Raw genomic sequence first — 26807 nt, forward strand, 5'->3', positions numbered from 1 at the left:
GTCTAGTGGTTAGAGGGGAGGGGAGGCAGGTAGCCTAGTGGTTAGAGCAGGTAGTCTAGTGGTTAGAGCAGGTAGCCTAGTGGTTAGAGCAGGTAGCCTAGTGGTCAGAGCAGGTAGCCTAGTGGTTAGAGCAGGTAGTCTAGTGGTTAGAGGGGCGGCAGGTAGCCTAGTGGTTAGAGGGGCGGCAGGAAGCCTAGTGGTTAGAGTCAGGTAGCCTAGTGGTTAGAGCAGGTAGTCTAGTGGTTAGAGCAGGTACTCTAGTGGTTAGAGCAGGTAGCCTAGTGGTTAGAGCAGGTAGCCTAGTGGTTAGAGGGGCGGCAGGAAGCCTAGTGGTTAGAGCGGGTAGCCTAGTGGTTAGAGCAGGTAGCCTAGTGGTTAGAGCAGGTACTCTAGTGGTTAGAGCAGGTAGCCTAGTGGTTAGAGCAGGTAGCCTAGTGGTCAGAGGGGCGGCAGGTAGCCTAGTGGTTAGAGACAGGTAGCCTAGTGGTTAGAGCAGGTAGCCTAGTGGTTAGAGACAGGTAGCCTAGTGGTTAGAGCAGGTAGCCTAGTGGTTAGAGCAGGTAGCCTAGTGGTTAGAGCAGGTAGTCTAGTGGTTAGAGGGGAGGGGAGGCAGGTAGCCTAGTGGTTAGAGCAGGTAGTCTAGTGGTTAGAGCAGGTAGCCTAGTGGTTAGAGCAGGTAGCCTAGTGGTTAGAGCAGGTAGTCTAGTGGTTAGAGGGGAGGGGAGGCAGGTAGCCTAGTGGTTAGAGCAGGTAGTCTAGTGGTTAGAGCAGGTAGCCTAGTGGTTAGAGCAGGTAGCCTAGTGGTCAGAGCAGGTAGCCTAGTGGTTAGAGCAGGTAGTCTAGTGGTTAGAGGGGCGGCAGGTAGCCTAGTGGTTAGAGGGGCGGCAGGAAGCCTAGTGGTTAGAGTCAGGTAGCCTAGTGGTTAGAGCAGGTAGTCTAGTGGTTAGAGCAGGTACTCTAGTGGTTAGAGCAGGTAGCCTAGTGGTTAGAGCAGGTAGCCTAGTGGTTAGAGGGGCGGCAGGAAGCCTAGTGGTTAGAGCGGGTAGCCTAGTGGTTAGAGCAGGTAGCCTAGTGGTTAGAGCAGGTACTCTAGTGGTTAGAGCAGGTAGCCTAGTGGTTAGAGCAGGTAGCCTAGTGGTCAGAGGGGCGGCAGGTAGCCTAGTGGTTAGAGACAGGTAGCCTAGTGGTTAGAGCAGGTAGCCTAGTGGTTAGAGACAGGTAGCCTAGTGGTTAGAGCAGGTAGCCTAGTGGTTAGAGCAGGTAGCCTAGTGGTTAGAGGGGCGGCAGGTAGCCTAGTGGTTAGAGCCAGGTAGCCTAGTGGTTAGAGGGGAGGGGAGGCAGGTAGTCTAGTGGTTAGAGCAGGTAGCCTAGTGGTTAGAGCAGGTAGCCTAGAGGGGCCTAGAGGTTAGAGGGGCGGCAGGAAGCCTAGTGGTTAGAGCAGGTAGCCTAGTGGTTAGAGCAGGTAGCCTAGTGGTTAGAGCAGGTAGCCTAGTGGTTAGAGGGGCGGCAGGTAGCCTAGTGGTTAGAGGGGCGGCAGGTAGCCTAGTGGTTAGAGGGGCGGCAGGTAGCCTAGTGGTTAGAGGGGCGGCAGGTAGCCTAGTGGTTAGAGGGGCGGCAGGTAGCCTAGTGGTTAGAGGGGCGGCAGGTAGCCTAGTGGTTAGAGCAGGTAGCCTAGTGGTTAGAGCAGGTAGCCTAGTGGTTAGAGCAGGTAGCCTAGTGGTTAGAGCAGGTAGCCTAGTGGTTAGAGCAGGTAGCCTAGTGGTTAGAGGGGCGGCAGGAAGCCTAGTGGTTAGAGCAGGTAGCCTAGTGGTTAGAGGGGCGGCAGGTAGCCTAGTGGTTAGCGTGTTGGACTAGTAATCCGAAGGGTTGCTGGATCGAATCCCCGAACTGACAAGGTAAATATCTGTCGTTCTGCCCCTGAACAAGGCAGTTAACCCACTGTTCCTAGACCAGTTAACCCACTGTTCCTAGACCAGTTAACCCACTGTTCCTAGACCAGTTAACCCACTGTTCCTAGACCAGTTAACCCACTGTTCCTAGACCAGTTAACCCCACTGTTCCTAGACCAGTTAACCCACTGTTCCTAGACCAGTTAACCCACTGTTCCTAGACCAGTTAACCCACTGTTCCTAGACCAGTTAACCCACTGTTCCTAGACCAGTTAACCACCTGTTCCTAGACCAGTTAACCCACTGTTCCTAGACCAGTTAACCACCTGTTCCTAGACCAGTTAACCCACTGTTCCTAGACCAGTTAACCCACTGTTCCTAGACCAGTTAACCCACTGTTCCTAGACCAGTTAACCCTCTGTTCCTAGACCAGTTAACCCACTGTTCCTAGACCAGTTAACCCACTGTTCCTAGACCAGTTAACCCACTGTTCCTAGGCCAGTTAACCCACTGTTCCTAGACCAGTTAACCCACTGTTCCTAGGCCAGTTAACCCACTGTTCCTAGACCAGTTAACCCACTGTTCCTAGACCAGTTAACCCACTGTTCCTAGACCAGTTAACCCTCTGTTCCTAGACCAGTTAACCCACTGTTCCTAGACCAGTTAACCCACTGTTCCTAGACCAGTTAACCCACTGTTCCTAGGCCAGTTAACCCACTGTTCCTAGACCAGTTAACCCACTGTTCCTAGGCCAGTTAACCCACTGTTCCTAGACCAGTTAACCCACTGTTCCTAGACCAGTTAACCCACTGTTCCTAGACCAGTTAACCCACTGTTCCTAGGCCAGTTAACCCACTGTTCCTAGACCAGTTAACCCACTGTTCCTAGACCAGTTAACCCACTGTTCCTAGACCAGTTAACCCACTGTTCCTAGACCAGTTAACCACCTGTTCCTAGACCAGTTAACCCACTGTTCCTAGACCAGTTAACCCACTGTTCCTAGGCCAGTTAACCCACTGTTCCTAGACCAGTTAACCCACTGTTCCTAGGCCAGTTAACCCACTGTTCCTAGACCAGTTAACCCACTGTTCCTAGGCCAGTTAACCCACTGTTCCTAGACCAGTTAACCCACTGTTCCTAGACCAGTTAACCCACTGTTCCTAGACCAGTTAACCCACTGTTCCTAGACCAGTTAACCCACTGTTCCTAGACCAGTTAACCCACTGTTCCTAGACCAGTTAACCCACTGTTCCTAGACCAGTTAACCCACTGTTCCTAGACCAGTTAACCCACTGTTCCTAGGCCAGTTAACCCACTGTTCCTAGACCAGTTAACCCACTGTTCCTAGACCAGTTAACCCACCTATTTCTACAATTTCTCTCCTTAAAAATCTGATTTTAAACCTTAACTCTAACCACTCTATTAACCTTATGCCTAATCTTGAATTAAGTAAATTTTTGTTTACATAAAAACATTTTTTACGATATAGCCAATTTTGACTTTGTGGCTGTGGTAACTAGTGACAACCGCAAATTAACCTAAGCGACCTAAAAAGGAAATCAAACGTGACTCAATTATTCAACAACAATTTGAACACATATTTCCCCAGTCCACTCAACTCGTCCCATTTTGAATTTGTGATAAAACTGTCGTCATTTGTCAAGGAAAGTAGCTTGTGTACCCCATCAGATAGGTTTTATAGGTATTTATTTACAGAGGCCTAATTGTAGGTTGAGTGCAGACTCAGCACCCGTGTGTAGAAGGAAGCTGTCAGAACGCCATGGAGTGAGTGAGACAAGGAGAGGAAAAGGGAATTTATAGGGAGGGAGAAGGACTGTTTGATTCTTGGCTTCGTTTCACATGTACAAACGGAACAAAGGAACGTTTACTTCAGTATAAAACTGGTTACCAACATTTAAAAAAAAATCTTTAGCTAAGAATTGTTTTGTGAAAACTTCCTGACATGCAAGTTTGAAGGGAATGATCCAACTTCCTGTTTGGTGTTCCTCAAGGTTCCGTTTTAGGACCCCTATTGTTTCCACTATATATTTTTACCTCTTAGTGATGTCATTTGGAAACATAGTGTTACCTCTCACAGCTATGCGGAAGACAGACAGCTGTACATTTCGATAAAACGAATTGAAGCCCCCCAAAAATAGGCCCTCGCTGGAAGCAAAGTGTTTTCAGACATAAGGAAGTGTCGGGATGGCAGCAAATGTTTTCCTTTTAAACTCGGAGAAAACAGAGATGCTAGGTCCCAAGAAACTGTAACGCTCGTCTGAAGAAGAGGGAGTGGGCCAAATGTTTTCCTTTTAAACTCGGAGAAAACAGAGATGCTAGGTCCCAAGAAACTGTAACGCTCGTCTGAAGAAGAGGGAGTGGGCCAAAGTGCAGCGCGGTACGTGTTCATGATGTTTATTAATATCTGAACACTAGAACAAAACGACAATGAACAGTTCTGTCAGGTGTAGAAACACAAAACAGAAAACAACTACCCACAAAGCACAACTGAGAAAAAGCTGCCTAAGTATGATTCTCAATCAGAGACAACGATAGACTGCTGTCCCTGTTTGAGAACCACACCCGGCCAAACACAAAGAAATAGAAAACATAGAAATAAAGAAACTAGAATGCCCACCCCTAGTCACACCCTGGCCTAACCAAAATAGAGAATAAAAACCTCTCTATGGCCAGGGCGTGACAGAAACAAAGATATCTGCTGTTGGATCTGACGATTCATCTCAAATGGTTTGTACAGTCGTCTCTAAAATGAAACTGCGAAGGAACTCGACGTTACTCTGGACCCTGATCTCTCTTTTTACGAACATATCAAGACTGTTTCAAGGACAGCTTTTTTAAAAAAAATCTTACAAACATTGTAAAACCACAATGCAGAAAAACGAATCCATGCTTTTTACATTAGACTACTGCAATGCTATACTCTCCGGCTAACTAAATACACTTCAGCTAGTGCTGAACACGGCTGCTAGAATCATGATTCTGCCGTACATACCTACAGGTACGCTACGGTCACAAGACACAGGCCTCCTTACTGCCCCTAGACAGCTGGAGGCAGGGCTTTCTCCTATAGAGCTCCATTTCTATGGAATGGTCTGCCTACCCATGTGAGAGACGCAGACTCGGTCTCAACCTTTAAGTCTTTACTGAAGACTCATCTCTTCAGTAGGTCCTATGATTGAGCGTAGTCTGAGCCCAGGAGTGTAGTCTGAGCCTAGGAGTGTAGTCTGAGCCCAGGAGTGTAGTCTGAGCCTAGGAGTGTAGTCTGAGCCCAGGAGTTTAGTCTGAGCCCAGGAGTGTAGTCTGAGCCCAGGAGTGTAGTCTGAGCCTAGGCGTGTAGTCTGAGCCCAGGAGTGTAGTCTGAGCCCAGGAGTGTAGTCTGAGCCCAGGAGTGTAGTCTGAGCCCAGGAGTGTGAAGGTGAACGGAAAAGCACTGGAGCAAAGAACCGCCCTTGCTGTCTCTGCCTGGCCGGTTCCCCTCTCTCCCCTGGGATTCTCTCCCTCCGACCCTATTACGGGGGGGGCTGAGTCACTGGCTTACGGGTGCTCTTCCACGCCGTCCCTAGGAGGGGTGTGTCACGTCGTGCCAGGCTGTTTTCACTATACTCAACTTGAGTGGGTTGAGTCACTGACGTGATCTTCATGTCTGGTTCGGCGCCCCCTCGAGCTCGTGCCGTAGGAGGAGATCTTTGTGGGCTGTACTCAGCCTTGTCTCAGGGTAGTAAATTGGTGGTCTGTTGATATCCCTCTAGTGGTGTGGGGGCTGTGCTCCGGGGGTATCGTCGGACAGGGTCACGGTATCCCCCAACCCCCCTAACTGTCTCAGTTTCCAGTATCTTTGCTGCAATAGTCTATGTGCCGGGGGGCTACGGTCAGTCTGTCCTATCTGGTGCAATTCTCCTGTCTTATCTGATGTCCTGTGTGAACTTAAGTATGGTACCTCTAATTCTCCCATCTCTCTCTCTGTCTCTCTCTCTCTCTCCTGTCCCTCTCTCTCCTGTCTCTCTCTCCTGTCCCTCTCTCTCCTGTCCCTCTCTCTCTCCTGTCCCTCACTCTCCTGTGTCTCTCTGTCCTCTCTCTCTCTCACTCTCTCTCTCACTCTCTCTCTCTCTCTCTCCTGTCTCAGCACTACCTGACCTGATGACTCCTGGCTGTCTACCTGGTTGTGTTGCTACTCCAGTTTCTGCTATTTTGCCTGTGGCTGTGGATCCCTGACCTGTTCACCAGACATGCAAGAGAGAGAGGGAGGCAGAGCGAGAGAGAGGGAGAAAACCATGGAACTAGAGAACAGCAGAACCGTGGAACTAGAGAACATGCAGAACCATGGAACTAGATAACAGCAGAACCGTGGAACTCTAGAACAGCGGAACCGTGGAACTAGAGAACAGCAGAACCGTGGAACTAAAGAACAGCAGAAACATGGAATTAGAGAACAGCAGAACCATGGAACTAGCGAACAGCAGAACCGTGGAACTAGAGAACATCAGAACCGTGGAACTAGAGAACAGCAGAACCGTGGAATTAGAGAACAGCAGAACTGTGGAATTAGAGAACAGCAGAACCGTGGAACTACAGAAGAGCAGAACCATGGAACTAGAGAACACGCAGAATCGTGAAACTAGAGAACAGCAGAACCATGGAAGAGCAGAACCGTGGAACTAGAGAACATCAGACCCATGGAACTAGAAAACAGCAGAACCATGGAACTAGAGAACAGCAGAACCATGTTACTAGAGAACAGCAGAACCGTGGAACTAGAGAACAGCAGAACCATGGAACTAGAGCACAGCAGAACCATGGAACTAGAGAACAGCAGAACCATGGAACTAGAGAACAGCAGAACCATGGAACTAGAGAACAGCAGAACCATGGAACTAGAGAACACGCAGAACCATGAAACTAGAGAATAGCAGAACAATGGAACTAGAGAAAAGCAGAACCATGGAACTAGAGAACAGCAGAACCGTCGAACTAGATAACAGCAGAACCATGGAACTAGAGAACAGCAGAACCATGGAACTAGAGAATAGCAGAACCGTGGAACTAGAAAAGAGCAGAACCATGGAACTAGAGAACACGCAGAACCGTGAAACTAGAGAACAGCAGAACCATGGAACAGCAGAAGCGTGGAACTAAAGAACATCAGACCCGTGGAACTAGAAAACAGCAGAACCATGGAACTAGAGAACAGCAGAACCATGGTACTAGAGAACACGCAGATCCATGGAACTAGAGAACAGCAGATCCATGGAACTAGAGAACATGCAGAACCGTGGAACTAGACAACAGTAGAACCATGGAACTAGAGAATAGCAGAACCATGGAACTAGAGAACAGCAGAACCATGGAACTAGAGAACAGCAGTACCATGGAACTAGAGAACAGTAGAACCATGGAACTAGAGAACAGCAGAACCATGGAACTAGTGAACAGCAGAACCATGGAACTAGAGAACAGCAGTACCATGGAACTAAAGAACAGCAGAACCATGGAACTAGAGAACAACAGAACCATGGAACTAGAGAACAGCAGAACCATGGAACTAGAGAACATGCAGAACCATGAAACTAGAGAACACGCAGAACCATGAAACTAGAGAACAGCAGAACCGTGGAACTAGAGAACAGTAGAACCGTGAAACTAGATAACAGCAGAACCATGGAACTAGAGAACAGCAGAACCTTGGAACTAGAGAACAGCAGAACCATGGAACTAGAGAACAACAGAACCATGGAACTAGATAACAGCAGAACCATGGAACTAGAGAACAGCAGAACCGTGGAAGTAGAGAACAGCAGAACCATGGAACAGCAGAACCATTGAACAGCAGAACCATGGAACGAGAGAACAGCAGAACAGTGGAACTAGAGAACAGCAGAACCATGGAATTAGAGAACAGCAGAACCATGGAACTAGAGAAGAGCAGAACCATGGAACTACAGAACATGCAGAACCGGGAAACTAGAGATCAGCAGAACCATGGAACAGCAGAACCATGGAATTAAAGAACAGCAGAACTATGGAACTAGAGAACAGCAGAACCATGGAACTAGAGAACAGCAGAACCATGGTATAAGAGAACACGCAGAACCGTGGAACTAGAGAACAGCAGATCCATGGTACCAGAGAACAGCAGAACCGTGGAACTAGAGAACATCAGAACCGTGGAACTAGAGAACAGCAGAACCGTGGAACTATAGAACAGCAGAACCATGGAACTAGAGAACAGAAGAACCGTGGAACTAGAGAACAGCAGAACCGTGGAACTAGAGAACACGCAGAACCGTGGAACTAGAGAACACGCAGAACCATGGAACTAGAGAACAGCAGAACCGTGGAACTAGAGAACAGCAGAACCATGGAACTAGAGAACAGCAGAACCATGGAACTAGAGAACAGCAGAACCATGGAACTAGAGAACACGCAGAACCATGGAACTAGAGAACACGCAGAACCATGGAACTAGAGAACAGCAGAACCATGGAACTAGAGAACAGCAGAACCATGGAACTAGAGAACAACAGAACCATGGAACTAGAGATAAGCAGAACCATGGAACTAGAGAACAGCATAACCGTGGAACTAGAGAACAGCAGAACCATGGAACTAGAGAACAGCAGAATCATTGTACTAGAGAACAGCAGAACCATGGAACAAGAGAATAGCAGAACCATGGAACTAGAGAACAGCAGAACCATGGAACTAGAGAACAGCAGAACCATGGAACTAGAGAACAGCAGAACCGTGGAACTAGAGAACAGCAGAACCGTGGAACTAGAGAACAGCAGAACTGTGGAACTAGAGAACAGCAGAACCATGGAACTAGAGAACAGCAGAACCATGGAACTAGAGAACAGCAGAACCGTGGTACTAGAGAACAGCAGAACCGTGGAACTAGAGAACAGCAGAGCCATGGAACTAGAGAACAGCAGAACCAGGGAACTAGAGAACAGCAAAACCGTGGTACTAGAGAACAGCAGAACCGCGGAACTAGAGAACAGCAGAACCATGGTACTAGAGAACAGCAGAACCGCAGAACTAGAGAACCTCAGAACCGTGGAACTAGAGAACAGCAGAACCATGGTAGTAGAGTATAGCAGAACCACGGAACTAGAGAATAGAAGAACCGCGGAACTAGAGAACATATATCTAATAGACAGAGAGACACACTGTCTCACCCATACAGGGTCCTGTCCTGCTAGTCTAGATCTATAGCTAATAGACAGAGAGACACACTGTCTCACCCATACAGGGTCCTGTCCTGCTAGTCTAGATCTATATCTAATAGACAGAGAGACACACTGTCTCACCCATACAGTGTCCTGTCCTGCTAGTCTAGATCTATATCTAATAGACAGAGAGATACACTGTCTCACCCATACAGTGTCCTGTCCTGCTAGTCTAGATCTATATCTAATAGACAGAGAGACACACTGTCTCACCCATACAGTGTCCTGTCCTGCTAGTCTAGATCTATACCTAATAGACAGGGAGACACACTGTCTCACCCATACAGGGTCCTGTCCTGCTAGTCTAGATCTATATCTAATAGACTGAGAGACACACTGTCTCACCCATACAGTGTCCTGTCCTGCTAGTCTAGATCTATATCTAATAGACAGAGAGACACACTGTCTCACCCATACAGTGTCCTGTCCTGCTAGTCTAGATCTATACCTAATAGACAGGGAGACACACTGTCTCACCCATACAGGTTCCTGTCCTGCTAGTCTAGATCTATATCTAATAGACAGAGAGACACACTGTCTCACCCATACAGGGTCCTGTCCTGCTAGTCTAGATCTATATCTAATAGACAGAGAGACACACTGTCTCACCCATACAGGGTCCTGTCCTGCTAGTCTAGATCTATATCTAATAGACAGAGAGACACACTGTCTCACCCATACAGGGTCCTGTCCTGCTAGTCTAGATCTATATCTAATAGACAGAGAGACAGAATTGAATAGTAGAACACACCAGGCCCTAACCTCCCAGGGGCCTGACCTCCAAAGGGCCCTAACTTCCATGGGCCTGACCTCTAGGGGCCCTAACCTCCATGGGCCTGACTTCCAGGGGGCCTGACCTCCATGGGCCTGACCTCCAGGGGCCCTGACCTCCAGGGGGCCTGACCTCCAGGGGCCCTGACCTCCAGGAAGGTCTGACCTCCAGGAGCCCTGACCTCCATGGGCCTGACCTCTAGGGGCCCTAACCTCCATGGGCCTGACTTCCAGGGGGCCTGACCTCCATGGGCCTGACCTCCAGGGGCCCTGACCTCCAAGGGGCCTGACCTCCAGGGGCCCTGACCTCCAGGGGCCCTGACCTCCAGGGGCCCTGACTTCCAGGGGCCCTGACCTCCAGTGTCCCTGACCTCCAGTGTCCCTGACCTCCAGGAAGGTCTGACCTCCAGGAGCCCTGACCTCCAGGGCCCTGACCTCCAGGGGCCCTGACCTCCAGGGGCCCTGACCTCCAGGGGCCGTGACTTCCAGGTGGCCCCCATTGATTTTGTTACACTCTCACTCAGATATCATTAACATGGCATAAGACATGGCAAATTGCAGAATTGCAGATAATTAGCTTTTAAACTGCCAAAAATGACTCTCCACCCGATGGCAAAATGTGTAGATTTGCAAAAAAAAACACGATTTAAAACTGAAACATATTCTATATGCCCCATGGCAAAAGGCTAGAGCCGGCCCTGAGTCAGTTACCCAAACAAGGCAGGGCCCCCCCAGTTACCCACATGGGCCCCCTTACCTCCTCTCCCCACCCATCTGATGATTAACAGAGTGGTAACAGGCCATCTACACTCATTGAGAGCAGCTCATTTGGTTGGAGAGTGCAGTCAAAAATATATTGATTTCAATTGTATAGATTTAATATCTTCTCTTCATCAAGATCACCCTGGGGGCTTGGGCCCCGGTAAGCCCCTGCATTAATCAGGCCCTGCCCCTCCCCTCTCTCTCTCTTACCTTCCAGAAAGCAGGTTGACCACAGACCACCCTCCCTCCCCCCTCTCTCTCTTACCTACCAGAGAGCAGGTTGGCCACAGACCACCCTCCCTCCCCTCTCTCTCTCTTACCTACCAGAGAGCAGGTTGACCACAGACCACCCTCCCTCCCCTCTCTCTCTCTTACCTACCAGAGAGCAGGTTGACCACAGACCACCCTCCCTCCCCTCTCTCTCTCTTACCTACCGGAGAGCAGGTTGGCCAAAGACCACCCTCCCTCCCCTCTCTCTCTCTTACCTACCGGAGAGCAGGTTGACCACAGACCACCCTCCCTCCCCTCTCTCTTTTCTACCTACCGGAGAGCAGGTTGACCACAGACCACCCTCCCTCCCCTCTCTCTCTCTTACCTACCATATAGCAGGTTGGCCACAGACCACCCTCCCTCCCCTCTCTCTCTCTCTCTCTCTTACCTTCCAGACAGCAGGTTAGCCACAGACCACCCTCCCTCCCCTCTCTCTTTTCTACCTACCGGAGAGCAGGTTGACCACAGACCACCCTCCCTCCCCTCTCTCTCTCTTACCTACCATATAGCAGGTTGGCCACAGACCACCCTCCCTCCCCTCTCTCTCTCTCTCTCTCTTACCTTCCAGACAGCAGGTTAGCCACAGACCACCCTCCCTCCCCTCTCTCTCTCTCTCTCTCTTACCTACCATATAGCAGGTTGGCCACAGACCACCCTCCCTCCCCTCTCTCTCTCTCTCTCTCTTACCTTCCAGACAGCAGGTTAGCCACAGACCACCCTCCCTCTCTCTCTCTCTCTCTCTCTCTCTCTTACCTTCCAGACAGCAGGTTAGCCACAGACCACCCTCCCTCCCCTCTCTCTCTCTCTCTCTCTTACCTTCCAGACAGCAGGTTCGCCACAGACCAGAGTGAGTCATCACCTCTTCGTTCTTCCGGCTTGTGTCGTTGTCATTGGTGCTTTTGCTTTTGCACGTCCCTCGTGAGTACAGCCAGTAATCGGTCCCAACCGCTATCGTCATGAGGCTGAAGGCGGCGAAAGCCCCCACGGTGGTCACCAGCATCTGGACGCCCCGGTCACACATCAACATCTTCATTGACGGTTTTGAGTATCTCACGTCACGAGACCGCTTACTTACTGAGAAAAAAGCGATGTCATTTACATTTAAAGAGAAGGGAAAGGAAGAGCGAGGTAGAGAGCAGAGAGAGAGAGAGAGAGAGAGAGAGAGAGAGAAAGGAGGCTAGGGGCTTCACTGATCAAGCCGGGTCGTTTTAACGACCACTGGCTCAAGACTCCACCACAGACTAGACTGGCGGCAGCGGTGACGCCACATATTTCTCTTCTTCCTCTTCTTCTTCTTGGAATCTCCTGTTGAAATCCAGGGCTAGGCTGGTCTGCGTCCCTGTCAGCAACCCGATCCGCCTCTCCCTCTTTCCCCCGTTCAGTCTCCTTTCAGCTACCCGATCCACCTCTCCCTCTTTCCCCCGTTCAGTCTCCTTTCAGCTACCCGATCCACCTCTCCCTCTTTCCCCCGTTCAGTCTCCTTTCAGCTACCCGATCTGCCTCTCCCTCTTTCCCCCGTTCAGTCTCCTTTCAGCTCAACTTCTCCAACCAGCCTCTCCAGACCTAACGTCCGTTTAACGTCCACAGCGGCGGAATGACTCCATCTTCATCCGTCTAATAACACAACAACAAACAACAACAGCAACACCATTGAGATGCATTTTTGAAATTGTATTTTATTTTATAATATTTTAATTAGTCATTTTTTGATTACACTATCAATAATCTATCTGTCACATACATACACGCGTAATGTATAGACTAAACAACTCACCGATTGAATCCTTGACGGCTGTGGATTGAAACGCTCTCCTCCTCCTCTAAAGATTTCATTCACGTTAGTCAGGCAGACAGACAGACAGTCAGACAGGCGGGAAGACGGTTCAGTTCCACTCGTCTCTTAGGTATTCCGGTAACGTCCTCCTCCTTCCTGAATGAACGAGCGCCTTTTCTATCTCCCGGTATGAGAGAAAAGGCAAGTACACATCCGACCGTTAGCCTGCCTCTGTTGTTGTTGTTGTTGACACGCTGACATTTTTCTCTGATATCCCCTCCAGTTCAGAGCGAACACACTCCACACACACACACTCACTCACACACACACTCACTCACACACACTCATACAGACCCATAGCCAGCTACACACAAACACATAAAGCGGTTTACACCGACACAAACAACACGACACTTACACGCTCTCTCTCTCCTCTCTCTTTTGCGCCCTCACTCACACACCTGCACCGAAAAGCACAAATTAAAAAATATATATATATCCCGTTTTTCAAACCCGGTTTGTTTTCTAAAATCTCAATGTTTTAGTCCAGACCAGTCTAGTGAGCTGACCCTAACAGCGGTGCAGCGTAAACGGAAGTCAATCTGGAGGTTTTTAAAAAAAACAAAACAACGGTAGGTGGTCGCCTGGCTGCTCCTCTCCGTGAAACGTGTCGGTGAAACAGATGACAGCCAGCCAGCCCCCACGCTCCCCAGCCGCTACCGGGTGTCAAACACCGCCCACGGATCGCTTTGTGGGGAGACTGTGATGCGGTGCTGTGTTGTTGCCACGTAGTTGTCGCGTTCCGAACAGCTGCTGTCCATGGTGCTGAACGGAGTGGATTCTGTTTGGCACACCTGACTGTTTCTCACTGACTGCCTGCTACTAACCTGACTGTTTCTCACTGACTGCCTGCTCATAACCTGACTGTTTCTACCTGACTGCCTGCTCCTAACCTGACTGTTTCTCACTAACTGCCTGCTCCTAACCTGACTGTTTCTCACTGACTGCCTGCTCCTAACCTGACTGTTTCTCACTGACTGCCTGCTCCTAACCTGACTGTTTCTCACTGACTGCCTGCTCCTAGCCTGACTGTTTCTTCCTGACTGCCTGCTCCTAACCTGACTGTTTCTTCCTGACTGCCTGCTCCTAACCTGACTGTTTCTCACTGACTGCCTGCTCCTAACCTGACTGTTTCTCCCTGACTGCCTGCTATTAACCAGACTGTTTCTCCCTGACTGCCTGCTCCTAACCTGACTGTTTCTTCCTGACTGCCTGCTCATAACCTGACTGTTTCTCGCTGACTGCCTGCTCCTAACCTGACTGTTTAACCCTGACTGCCTGCTCCTAACCTGACTGTTTCTCACTGACTGCCTGCTCCTAACCAGACTGTTTCTCCCTGACTGCCTGCTCCTAACCTGACTGTTTCTCACTGACTGCCTGCTCCTAACCTGACTGTTTCTCACTGACTGCCTGCTCCTAACCTGACTGTTTCTCACTGACTGCCTGCTCCTAACCTGACTGTTTCTCCCTGACTGCCTGCTCCTAACCTGACTGTTTCTCCCTGACTGCCTGCTCCTAACCAGACTGTTTCTCCCTGACTGCCTGCTCCTAACCTGACTGTTTCTACCTGACTGCCTGCTCCTAACCTGACTGTTTCTACCTGACTGCCTGCTACTAACCTGACTGTTTCTCCCTGACTGCCTGCTCTTATCCAGACTGTTTCTCCATGACTGCCTGCTCCTAACCTGACTGTTTCTCCCTGACTACCTGCTCCTAACCTGACTGTTTCTCCCTGACTGCCTGCTCCTAACCTGACTGTTTCTCACTGACTGCCTGCTCCTAACCTGACTGTTTCACCCTGACTGCCTGCTCCTAACCTGACTGTTTCTCACTGACTGCCTGCTCCTAACCTGACTGTTTCTCCCTGACTGACTGCTCATAACCTGACTGTTTCTCTCTGACTGCCTGCTCCCAACCTGACTGTTTCAGCCTGACTGCCTGCTCCTAACCTGACTGTTTCTCACTGACTGCCTGCTCCTAACCTGACTGTTTCTCACTGACTGCCTGCTCATAACCTGACTGTTTCTCACTGACTGCCTGCTCCTAACCTGACTGTTTCTCCCTGACTGCCTGCTCCTAACCAGACTGTTTCTCCCTGATTGCCTGCTCATAATCTGACTGTTTCTCACTGACTGCCTGCTCCTAACCTGACTGTTTCTCACTGACTGCCTGCTCCTAACCAGACTGTTTCTACCTGACTGCCTGCTCATAACCTGACTGTTTCTCCCTGACTGCCTGCTCCTAACCTGACTGTTTCACCCTGACTGCCTGCTCATAACCTGACTGTTTCTACCTGACTGCCTGCTCCTAACCTGACTGTTTCTCACTGACTGCCTGCTCCTAACCTGACTGTTTCTCCCTGACTGCCTGCTCCTAACCTGACTGTTTCTCCCTGACTGCCTGCTCCTAACCAGACTGTTTCTCCCTGACTGCCTGCTCCTAACCTGACTGTTTCTACCTGACTGCCTGCTCCTAACCTGACTGTTTCTACCTGACTGCCTGCTACTAACCTGACTGTTTCTCCCTGACTGCCTGCTCTTATCCAGACTGTTTCTCCATGACTGCCTGCTCCTAACCTGACTGTTTCTCCCTGACTACCTGCTCCTAACCTGACTGTTTCTCCCTGACTGCCTGCTCCTAACCTGACTGTTTCTCACTGACTGCCTGCTCCTAACCTGACTGTTTCACCCTGACTGCCTGCTCCTAACCTGACTGTTTCTCACTGACTGCCTGCTCCTAACCTGACTGTTTCTCCCTGACTGCCTGCTCACAACCTGACTGTTTCTCTCTGACTGCCTGCTCCCAACCTGACTGTTTCAGCCTGACTGCCTGCTCCTAACCTGACTGTTTCTCTCTGACTGCCTGCTCCTAACCTGACTGTTTCTCACTGACTGCCTGCTCATAACCTGACTGTTTCTCACTGACTGCCTGCTCCTAACCTGACTGTTTCTCCCTGACTGCCTGCTCCTAACCAGACTGTTTCTCCCTGATTGCCTGCTCATAATCTGACTGTTTCTCACTGACTGCCTGCTCCTAACCTGACTGTTTCACCCTGACTGCCTGCTCATAACCTGACTGTTTCTACCTGACTGCCTGCTCCTAACCAGACTGTTTCTCCCTGACTGCCTGCTCCTAACCTGACTGTTTCAACCTGAATGCCTGCTCTTATCCAGACTGTTTCTCCCTGACTGCCTGCTCCTAACCTGACTGTTTCACCCTGACTGCCTGCTCCTAACCAGACTGTTGTATGTGTGTGTGTGAGAGACACAGTGTGTGTGTGTGCGTGTGTGTGTGTGTGAGAGAGACACCGTGTGTGTGTGTCTCCACTGCGCTGTTTTGGCGAAAGGGAGAGAGAGAGAGAGGGGGGGGGGGGGGGGGTGAGAAAGGGAGAGAGAGAGAGAGAGAGAGAGAGAGAGTGTGAAAGGGAGAGAGAGAGAGAGAGAGAGAGAGAGAGTGAGAGAGGGGGGGGAGGAGAGAGAGAGAGATGGGCACCAAGCGAGGCGTGAAGAATCAGCGCCCAGTGAGTAGAACCTTACTTAAAGAGGCAGAGGCCCATTTTAATGATACCTTTCCACTCCTGCTACATACTGCCTTACAGACTGCTAACCACGCTGCCAGAGGGTTTTCTACTGCCTTACAGACTGCTAACCACGCTGCCAGAGGGTTTTATACTGCCTTACAGACTGCTAACTATGCTGATACCAGAGGGTTTTATACTGCCTTACAGACTGCTAACTATCCTGATACCAGAGGGTTTTATACTGCCTTACAGACTGCTAACCACACTGCTACCAGAGGGTTTTATACTGCCTTACAGACTGCTAACTACTGCCAGAGGGTTTTATACTGCCTTACAGACTGCTAACCACGCTGCTGCCAGAGGGTTTTATACTGCCTTACAGACTGCTAACCACGCTGCTGCCAGAGGGTTTTATACTGCCTTACAGACTGCTAACTACTGCCAGAGGGTTTTATACTGCCTTACAGACTGCTAACTATGCTGATACCAGAGGGTTTTATACTGCCTTACAGACTGCTAACCACGCTGCTACCAGAGGGTTTTCTACTGCCTTACAGACTGCTAACCACGCTGCCAGAGGGTTTTATACTGCCTTACAGACTGCTAACCACGCTGCTGCCAGAGGGTTTTATACTGCCTTACAGACTGCTAACCACGCTGCCAGAGGGTTTTATACTGCCTTACAGACTGCTAACCACGCTGCTACCAGAGGGTTTTATACTGCCTTACAGACTGCTAACCAAGCTGCTGCAAGAGGGTTTTATACTGCCTTACAGACTGCTAACCACACTGCTACCAGAGGGTTTTATACTGCCTTACAGACTGCCAACCACGCTGCTGCCAGAGGGGTCTATACTGCCTTACAGACTGCTAACCACACTGCTACCAGAGGGTTTTATACTGCCTTACAGACTGCTAACCACGCTGCTACCAGAGGGTTTTATACTGCCTTACAGACTGCTAACCACGCTGCCAGAGGGTTTTATACTGCCTTACAGACTGCTAACCACGCTGCTGCCAGAGGGTTTTATACTGCCTTACAGACTGCTAACTATGCTGATACCAGAGGGTTTTATACTGCCTTACAGACTGCTAACCAAGCTGCCAGAGGGTTTTATACTGCCTTACAGACTGCTAACTATGCTGATACCAGAGGGTTTTATACTGCCTTACAGACTGCTAACCACACTGCTACCAGAGGGTTTAATACTGCCTTACAGACTGCTAACCACGCTGCTGCCAGAGGGTTTTATACTGCCTTACAGACTGCTAACTATGCTGATACCAGAGGGTTTTATACTGCCTTACAGACTGCTAACCAAGCTGCCAGAGGGTTTTATACTGCCTTACAGACTGCTAACTATGCTGATACCAGAGGGTTTTATACTGCCTTACAGACTGCTAACCACACTGCTACCAGAGTGTTTAATACTGCCTTACAGACTGCTAACCACGCTGCTGCCAGAGGGTTTTATACTGCCTTACAGACTGCTAACTATGCTGATACCAGAGGGTTTTATACTGCCTTACAGACTGCTAACCAAGCTGCCAGAGGGTTTTATACTGCCTTACAGACTGCTAACTATGCTGATACCAGAGGGTTTTATACTGCCTTACAGACTGCTAACCACGCTGCTACCAGAGGGTTTTATACTGCCTTACAGACTGCTAACCACGCTGCTGCCAGAGGGTTTTATACTGCCTTACAGACTGCTAACCACGCTGCCAGAGGGTTTTATACTGCCTTACAGACTGCTAACCACGCTGCCAGAGGGTTTTATACTGCCTTACAGACTGCTAACCACACTGCTACCAGAGGGTTTTATACTGCCTTACAGACTGCTAACCACGCTGCCAGAGGGTTTTATACTGGCTTACAGACTGCTAACCACGCTGCTGCCAGAGGGTTTTATACTGCCTTACAGACTGCTAACCACACTGCTACCAGAGGGTTTTATACTGCCTTACAGACTGCTAACTATGCTGATACCAGAGGGTTTTATACTGCCTTACAGACTGCTAACCACACTGCTACCAGAGGGTTTTATACTGCCTTACAGACTGCTAACCACGCTGCTGCCAGAGGGTTTTATACTGCCTTACAGACTGCTAACCACGCTGCTGCCAGAGGGTTTTATACTGCCTTACAGACTGCTAACCACGCTGCTACCAGAGGGTTTTATACTGCCTTACAGACTGCTAACCACGCTGCCAGAGGGTTTTATACTGCCTTACAGACTGCTAACCACGCTGCTGCCAGAGGGTTTTATACTGCCTTACAGACTGCTAACCACACTGCTACCAGAGGGTTTTATACTGCCTTACAGACTGCTAACCACGCTGCTGCCAGAGGGTTTTATACTGCCTTACAGACTGCTAACCACGCTGCTACCAGAGGGTTTTATACTGCCTTACAGACTGCTAACCACGCTGCTGCCAGAGGGTTTTATACTGCCATTGAACAGAAAACATGTCAGTAATGGATTATAAACATGACTGTGTTAATCTGTCTCTGGGGCTGGGTTCAATACCTCTATCAGGAGGCTGGTCATCTGTCTCTGGGTTCAATACCTCTATCTGGAGGCTGGTCATCTGTCTCTGGGTTCAATACCTCTATCTGGAGGCTGGTCATCTGTCTCTGGGTTCAATACCTCTATCTGGAGGCTGGTCATCTGTCTCTGGGTTCAATACCTCTATCTGGAGGCTGGTCATCTGTCTCTGGGTTCAATACCTCTATCTGGAGGCTGGTCATCTGTCTCTGGGTTCAATACCTCTATCAGGAGGCTGGTCATCTGTCTCTGGGTTCAATACCTCTATCTGGAGGCTGGTCATCTGTCTCTGGCTTCAATACCTCTATCAGGAGGCTGGTCATCTGTCTCTGGGTTCAATACCTCTATCAGGAGGCTGGTCATCTGTCTCTGGGTTCAATACCTCTATCTGGAGGCTGGTCATCTGTCTCTGGGTTCAATACCTCTATCAGGAGGCTGGTCATCTGTCTCTGGGTTCAATACCTCTATCAGGAGGCTGGTCATCTGTCTCTGGGTTCAATACCTCTATCTGGAGGCTGGTCATCTGTCTCTGGGTTCAATACCTCTATCAGGAGGCTGGTCATCTGTCTCTGGGTTCAATACCTCTATCAGGAGGCTGGTCATCTGTCTCTGGGTTCAACACCTCTATCAGGAGGCTGGTCATCTGTCTCTGGCTTCAATACCTCTATCTGGAGGCTGGTCATCTGTCTCTGGGTTCAATACCTCTATCTGGAGGCTGGTCATCTGTCTCTGGGGCAGGGTTCAATACCTCTATCTGGAGGCTGGTCATCTGTCTCTGGGTTCAATACCTCTATCTGGAGGCTGGTCATCTATCTCTGGGGCAGGGTTCAATACCTCTATCTGGAGGCTGGTCATCTGTCTCTGGGTTCAATACCTCTATCTGGAGGCTGGTCATCTGTCTCTGGGGCAGGGTTCAATACCTCTATCTGGAGGCTGGTCATCTGTCTCTGGGTTCAATACATCTATCTGGAGGCTGGTCATCTATCTCTGGGTTCAATACCTCTATCTGGAGGCTGGTCATCTGTCTCTGGGGCAGGGTTCAATACCTCTATCTGGAGGCTGGTCACCTGTCTCTGGGTTCAATACAACTATCTGGAGGCTGGTCATCTGTCTCTGGGGCTGGGTTCAATACCTCTATCTGGAGGCCGGTCATCTGTCTCTGGTTTCAAAACCTCTATCTGGGGCTTGGTCCCTGAATAGGTATCGTCTCGCCGGACTCTCTGTGCTTTCTTGAACAGACACTATTTTAGTACTTCTGGGGGTCGAGATAGGTCCAGGTAGACAGGTCCAGGAGACAGGTCCATCTAGACAGGTCCAGGTAGACAGGTCCAGGTAGACAGGTCCAGGAGACAGGTCCATCTAGACAGGTCCAGGTAGACAGGTCCAGGTAGACAGGTCCATCTAGACAGGTCCAGGTAGACAGGTCCAGGAGACAGGTCCAGGTAGACAGGTCCATCTAGACAGGTCCAGGTAGACAGGTCCAGGAGACAGGTCCAGGAGACAGGTCCATGTAGACAGGTCCATGTAGACAGGTCCATGTAGACAGGTCCAGGAGACAGGTCCATCTAGACAGGTCCAGGTAGACAGGTCCATCTAGACAGGTCCATCTAGACAGGTCCAGGTAGACAGGTCCATGTAGACAGGTCCATGTAGACAGGTCAATCTAGACAGGTCCAGGTAGACAGGTCCAGGAGACAGGTCCATCTAGACAGGTCCAGGAGACAGGTCCATCTAGACAGGTCCAGGTAGACAGGTCCATCTAGACAGGTCCATCTAGACAGGTCCATCTAGACAGGTCCAGGTAGACAGGCCCAGGTAGACAGGTCCAGGAGACAGGTCCATCTAGACAGGTCCAGGTAGACAGGTCCAGGTAGACAGGTCCATCTAGACAGGTCCAGGTAGACAGGTCCAGGAGACAGGTCCATCTAGACAGGCCCAGGTAGACAGGTCCGTGTAGACAGGTCCAGGTAGACAGGTCCATCTAGACAGGTCCATCTAGACAGGTCCAGGTAGACAGGTCCACCTAGACAGGTCCAGGAGACAGGTCCATCTAGACAGGCCCAGGAAGACAGGTCCATGTAGACAGGTCCATCTAGACAGGTCCAGGTAGACAGGTCCATCTAGACAGGTCCATCTAGACAGGTCCAGGTAGACAGGTCCAGGTAGACAGGTCCATCTAGACAGGTCCAGGTAGACAGGTCCAGGTAGACAGGTCCAGGAGACAGGTCCATCTAGACAGGTCCAGGTAGACAGGTCCATCTAGACAGGTCCATCTAGACAGGTCCAGGTAGACAGGTCCAGGTAGACAGGTCCATCTAGACAGGTCCAGGTAGACAGGTCCAGGTAGACAGGTCCAGGAGACAGGTCCATCTAGACAGGTCCAGGTAGACAGGTCCATCTAGACAGGTCCATCTAGACAGGTCCAGGAGACAGGTCCAGGTAGACAGGTCCAGGTAGACAGGTCCATCTAGACAGGTCCATCTAGACAGGTCCAGGTAGACAGGTCCATCTAGACAGGTCCAGGTAGACAGGTCCAGGTAGACAGGTCCATCTAGACAGGTCCAGGAAGACAGGTCCATCTAGACAGGTCCAGGTAGACAGGTCCAGGTAGACAGGTCCATCTAGACAGGTCCATCTAGACAGGTCCAGGTAGACAGGTCCATCTAGACAGGTCAATTTATACAGGTCCAGGTAGACAGGTCCAGGTAGACGGGTCCAGGTAGACAGGTCCATCTAGACAGGTCCATCTAGACAGGTCCAGGTAGACAGGTCCATCTAGACAGGTCCAGGTAGACAGGTCCATCTAGACAGGTCCATCTAGACAGGTCCATCTAGACAGGTCCAGGTAGACAGGTCCAGGTAGACAGGTCCATCTAGACAGGTCCAGGTAGACAGGTCCAGGTAGACAGGTCCATCTAGACAGGTCCAGGTAGACAGGTCCATCTAGACAGGTCCATCTAGACAGGTCCAGGTAGACAGGTCCATCTAGACAGGTCCAGGTAGACAGGTCCATCTAGACAGGTCCAGGTAGACAGGTCCATCTAGACAGGTCCAGGTAGACAGGTCCATCTAGACAGGTCCAGGTAGACAGGTCCATCTAGACAGGTCCATCTAGACAGGTCCAGGTAGACAGGTCCATCTAGACAGGTCCAGGTAGACAGGTCCAGGTAGACAGGTCCATCTAGACAGGTCCATCTAGACAGGTCCAGGTAGACAGGTCCACCTAGACAGGTCCAGGAGACAGGTCCATCTAGACAGGCCCAGGAAGACAGGTCCATGTAGACAGGTCCATCTAGACAGGTCCAGGTAGACAGGTCCAGGTCCAGGTAGACAGGTCCATCTAGACAGGTCCATCTAGACAGGTCCAGGTAGACAGGTCCAGGTAGACAGGTCCATCTAGACAGGTCCAGGTAGACAGGTCCAGGTAGACAGGTCCAGGAGACAGGTCCATCTAGACAGGTCCAGGTAGACAGGTCCATCTAGACAGGTCCATCTAGACAGGTCCAGGAGACAGGTCCAGGTAGACAGGTCCAGGTAGACAGGTCCATCTAGACAGGTCCATCTAGACAGGTCCAGGTAGACAGGTCCATCTAGACAGGTCCAGGTAGACAGGTCCAGGTAGACAGGTCCATCTAGACAGGTCCAGGTAGACAGGTCCATCTAGACAGGTCCAGGTAGACAGGTCCAGGTAGACAGGTCCATCTAGACAGGTCCATCTAGACAGGTCCAGGTAGACAGGTCCATCTAGACAGGTCAATTTATACAGGTCAATTTATACAGGTCCAGGTAGACAGGTCCAGGTAGACAGGTCCATCTAGACAGGTCCATCTAGACAGGTCCAGGTAGACAGGTCCATCTAGACAGGTCCAGGTAGACAGGTCCATCTAGACAGGTCCATCTAGACAGGTCCATCTAGACAGGTCCAGGTAGACAGGTCCAGGTAGACAGGTCCAGGAGACAGGTCCATCTAGACAGGTCCAGGAGACAGGTCCATCTAGACAGGTCCAGGTAGACAGGTCCATCTAGACAGGTCCATCTAGACAGGTCCATCTAGACAGGTCCAGGTAGACAGGCCCAGGTAGACAGGTCCAGGAGACAGGTCCATCTAGACAGGTCCAGGTAGACAGGTCCAGGTAGACAGGTCCATCTAGACAGGTCCAGGTAGACAGGTCCAGGAGACAGGTCCATCTAGACAGGCCCAGGTAGACAGGTCCGTGTAGACAGGTCCAGGTAGACAGGTCCATCTAGACAGGTCCATCTAGACAGGTCCAGGTAGACAGGTCCACCTAGACAGGTCCAGGAGACAGGTCCATCTAGACAGGCCCAGGAAGACAGGTCCATGTAGACAGGTCCATCTAGACAGGTCCAGGTAGACAGGTCCATCTAGACAGGTCCATCTAGACAGGTCCAGGTAGACAGGTCCAGGTAGACAGGTCCATCTAGACAGGTCCAGGTAGACAGGTCCAGGTAGACAGGTCCAGGAGACAGGTCCATCTAGACAGGTCCAGGTAGACAGGTCCATCTAGACAGGTCCATCTAGACAGGTCCAGGAGACAGGTCCAGGTAGACAGGTCCAGGTAGACAGGTCCATCTAGACAGGTCCATCTAGACAGGTCCAGGTAGACAGGTCCATCTAGACAGGTCCAGGTAGACAGGTCCAGGTAGACAGGTCCATCTAGACAGGTCCAGGAAGACAGGTCCATCTAGACAGGTCCAGGTAGACAGGTCCAGGTAGACAGGTCCATCTAGACAGGTCCATCTAGACAGGTCCAGGTAGACAGGTCCATCTAGACAGGTCAATTTATACAGGTCCAGGTAGACAGGTCCAGGTAGACGGGTCCAGGTAGACAGGTCCAGGAAGACAGGTCCATCTAGACAGGTCCAGGTAGACAGGTCCATCTAGACAGGTCCAGGTAGACAGGTCCATCTAGACAGGTCCATCTAGACAGGTCCATCTAGACAGGTCCAGGTAGACAGGTCCAGGTAGACAGGTCCATCTAGACAGGTCCAGGTAGACAGGTCCAGGTAGACAGGTCCATCTAGACAGGTCCAGGTAGACAGGTCCATCTAGACAGGTCCATCTAGACAGGTCCAGGTAGACAGGTCCATCTAGACAGGTCCAGGTAGACAGGTCCATCTAGACAGGTCCAGGTAGACAGGTCCATCTAGACAGGTCCAGGTAGACAGGTCCAGGTAGACAGGTCCATCTAGACAGGTCCAGGTAGACAGGTCCATCTAGACAGGTCCAGGTAGACAGGTCCAGGTAGACAGGTCCATCTAGACAGGTCCATCTAGACAGGTCCAGGTAGACAGGTCCATCTAGACAGGTCAATTTATACAGGTCAATTTATACAGGTCCAGGTAGACAGGTCCAGGTAGACAGGTCCATCTAGACAGGTCCATCTAGACAGGTCCAGGTAGACAGGTCCATCTAGACAGGTCCAGGTAGACAGGTCCATCTAGACAGGTCCATCTAGACAGGTCCATCTAGACAGGTCCAGGTAGACAGGTCCAGGTAGACAGGTCCAGGAGACAGGTCCATCTAGACAGGTCCAGGAGACAGGTCCATCTAGACAGGTCCAGGTAGACAGGTCCATCTAGACAGGTCCATCTAGACAGGTCCATCTAGACAGGTCCAGGTAGACAGGCCCAGGTAGACAGGTCCAGGAGACAGGTCCATCTAGACAGGTCCAGGTAGACAGGTCCAGGTAGACAGGTCCATCTAGACAGGTCCAGGTAGACAGGTCCAGGAGACAGGTCCATCTAGACAGGCCCAGGTAGACAGGTCCGTGTAGACAGGTCCAGGTAGACAGGTCCATCTAGACAGGTCCATCTAGACAGGTCCAGGTAGACAGGTCCACCTAGACAGGTCCAGGAGACAGGTCCATCTAGACAGGCCCAGGAAAACAGGTCCATGTAGACAGGTCCATCTAGACAGGTCCAGGTAGACAGGTCCATCTAGACAGGTCCATCTAGACAGGTCCAGGTAGACAGGTCCAGGTAGACAGGTCCATCTAGACAGGTCCAGGTAGACAGGTCCAGGTAGACAGGTCCAGGAGACAGGTCCATCTAGACAGGTCCAGGTAGACAGGTCCATCTAGACAGGTCCATCTAGACAGGTCCAGGAGACAGGTCCAGGTAGACAGGTCCAGGTAGACAGGTCCATCTAGACAGGTCCATCTAGACAGGTCCAGGTAGACAGGTCCATCTAGACAGGTCCAGGTAGACAGGTCCAGGTAGACAGGTCCAGGTAGACAGGTCCAGGTAGACAGGTCCAGGTAGACAGGTCCATCTAGACAGGTCCAGGTAGACAGGTCCAGGTAGACAGGTCCATCTAGACAGGTCCATCTAGACAGGTCCAGGTAGACAGGTCCATCTAGACAGGTCCAGGTAGACAGGTCCATCTAGACAGGTCCAGGTAGACAGGTCCAGGTAGACAGGTCCATCTAGACAGGTCCATCTAGACAGGTCCAGGTAGACAGGTCCATCTAGACAGGTCCAGGTAGACAGGTCCATCTAGACAGGTCCATCTAGACAGGTCCATCTAGACAGGTCCAGGTAGACAGGTCCAGGTAGACAGGTCCAGGTCTAGACAGGTCCAGGTAGACAGGTCCATCTAGACAGGTCCAGGTCCATCTAGACAGGTCCATCTAGACAGGTCCAGGTAGACAGGTCCATCTAGACAGGTCCAGGTAGACAGGTCCATCTAGACAGGTCCAGGTCCATCTAGACAGGTCCAGGTAGACAGGTCCATCTAGACAGGTCCAGGTAGACAGGTCCAGGTAGACAGGTCCATCTAGACAGGTCCAGGTAGACAGGTCCATCTAGACAGGTCCATCTAGACAGGTCCAGGTAGACAGGTCCATCTAGACAGGTCCAGGTAGACAGGTCCAGGTAGACAGGTCCATCTAGACAGGTCCATCTAGACAGGTCCAGGTAGACAGGTCCATCTAGACAGGTCCAGGTAGACAGGTCCATCTAGACAGGTCCATGTAGACAGGTCCATCTAGACAGGTCCAGGTAGACAGGTAGACAGGTCCATCTAGACAGGTCCAGGTAGACAGGTCCAGGTAGACAGGTCCATCTAGACAGGTCCAGGTAGACAGGTCCATCTAGACAGGTCCAGGAGACAGGTCCATCTAGACAGGTCCAGGTAGACAGGTCCATCTAGACAGGTCCAGGTAGACAGGTCCAGGTAGACAGGTCCAGGTAGACAGGTCCATCTAGACAGGTCCATCTAGACAGGTCCAGGTAGACAGGTCCATCTAGACAGGTCCAGGTAGACAGGTCCAGGTAGACAGGTCCATCTAGACAGGTCCAGGTAGACAGGTCCATCTAGACAGGTCCAGGTAGACAGGTCCAGGTAGACAGGTCCATCTAGACAGGTCCATCTAGACAGGTCCAGGTAGACAGGTCCATCTAGACAGGTCCATTTAGACAGGTCCATTTAGACAGGTCCAGGTAGACAGGTCCAGGTAGACAGGTCCATCTAGACAGGTCCATCTAGACAGGTCCAGGTAGACAGGTCCATCTAGACAGGTCCAGGTAGACAGGTCCATCTAGACAGGTCCATCTAGACAGGTCCATCTAGACAGGTCCAGGTAGACAGGTCCAGGTAGACAGGTCCATCTAGACAGGTCCAGGTAGACAGGTCCAGGTAGACAGGTCCATCTAGACAGGTCCATCTAGACAGGTCCAGGTAGACAGGTCCATCTAGACAGGTCCAGGTAGACAGGTCCATCTAGACAGGTCCAGGTAGACAGGTCCATCTAGACAGGTCCAGGTAGACAGGTCCATCTAGACAGGTCCAGGTAGACAGGTCCATCTAGACAGGTCCATCTAGACAGGTCCAGGTAGACAGGTCCATCTAGACAGGTCCAGGTAGACAGGTCCAGGTAGACAGGTCCATCTAGACAGGTCCATCTAGACAGGTCCAGGTAGACAGGTCCATCTAGACAGGTCCAG

At 50.8% G+C, this 26807-nt stretch overlaps 1 protein-coding gene across 1 annotated transcript in view; it reads right to left on the reverse strand.

Annotated features, from left to right (window-relative positions):
• Positions 1–12067, reverse strand: part of LOC139394309 (calcium channel, voltage-dependent, gamma subunit 3b) — a 55135-nt gene extending 43068 nt beyond the window's left edge. Inside the window, exon 1 of the mRNA XM_071142348.1 lies at positions 11756–12067. Coding sequence (XP_070998449.1) covers positions 11756–11972 — 217 coding nt within the window. The 5' untranslated portion in view covers positions 11973–12067. The remainder of the gene's footprint in view (positions 1–11755) is intronic.
• Positions 12068–26807: the final 14740 nt, after the last annotated feature.

The sequence above is a fragment of the Oncorhynchus clarkii genome, unplaced genomic scaffold (genome assembly GCF_045791955.1).
Source record: "Oncorhynchus clarkii lewisi isolate Uvic-CL-2024 unplaced genomic scaffold, UVic_Ocla_1.0 unplaced_contig_11066_pilon_pilon, whole genome shotgun sequence".
In the NCBI taxonomy this organism is placed as follows: domain Eukaryota; kingdom Metazoa; phylum Chordata; class Actinopteri; order Salmoniformes; family Salmonidae; genus Oncorhynchus; species Oncorhynchus clarkii.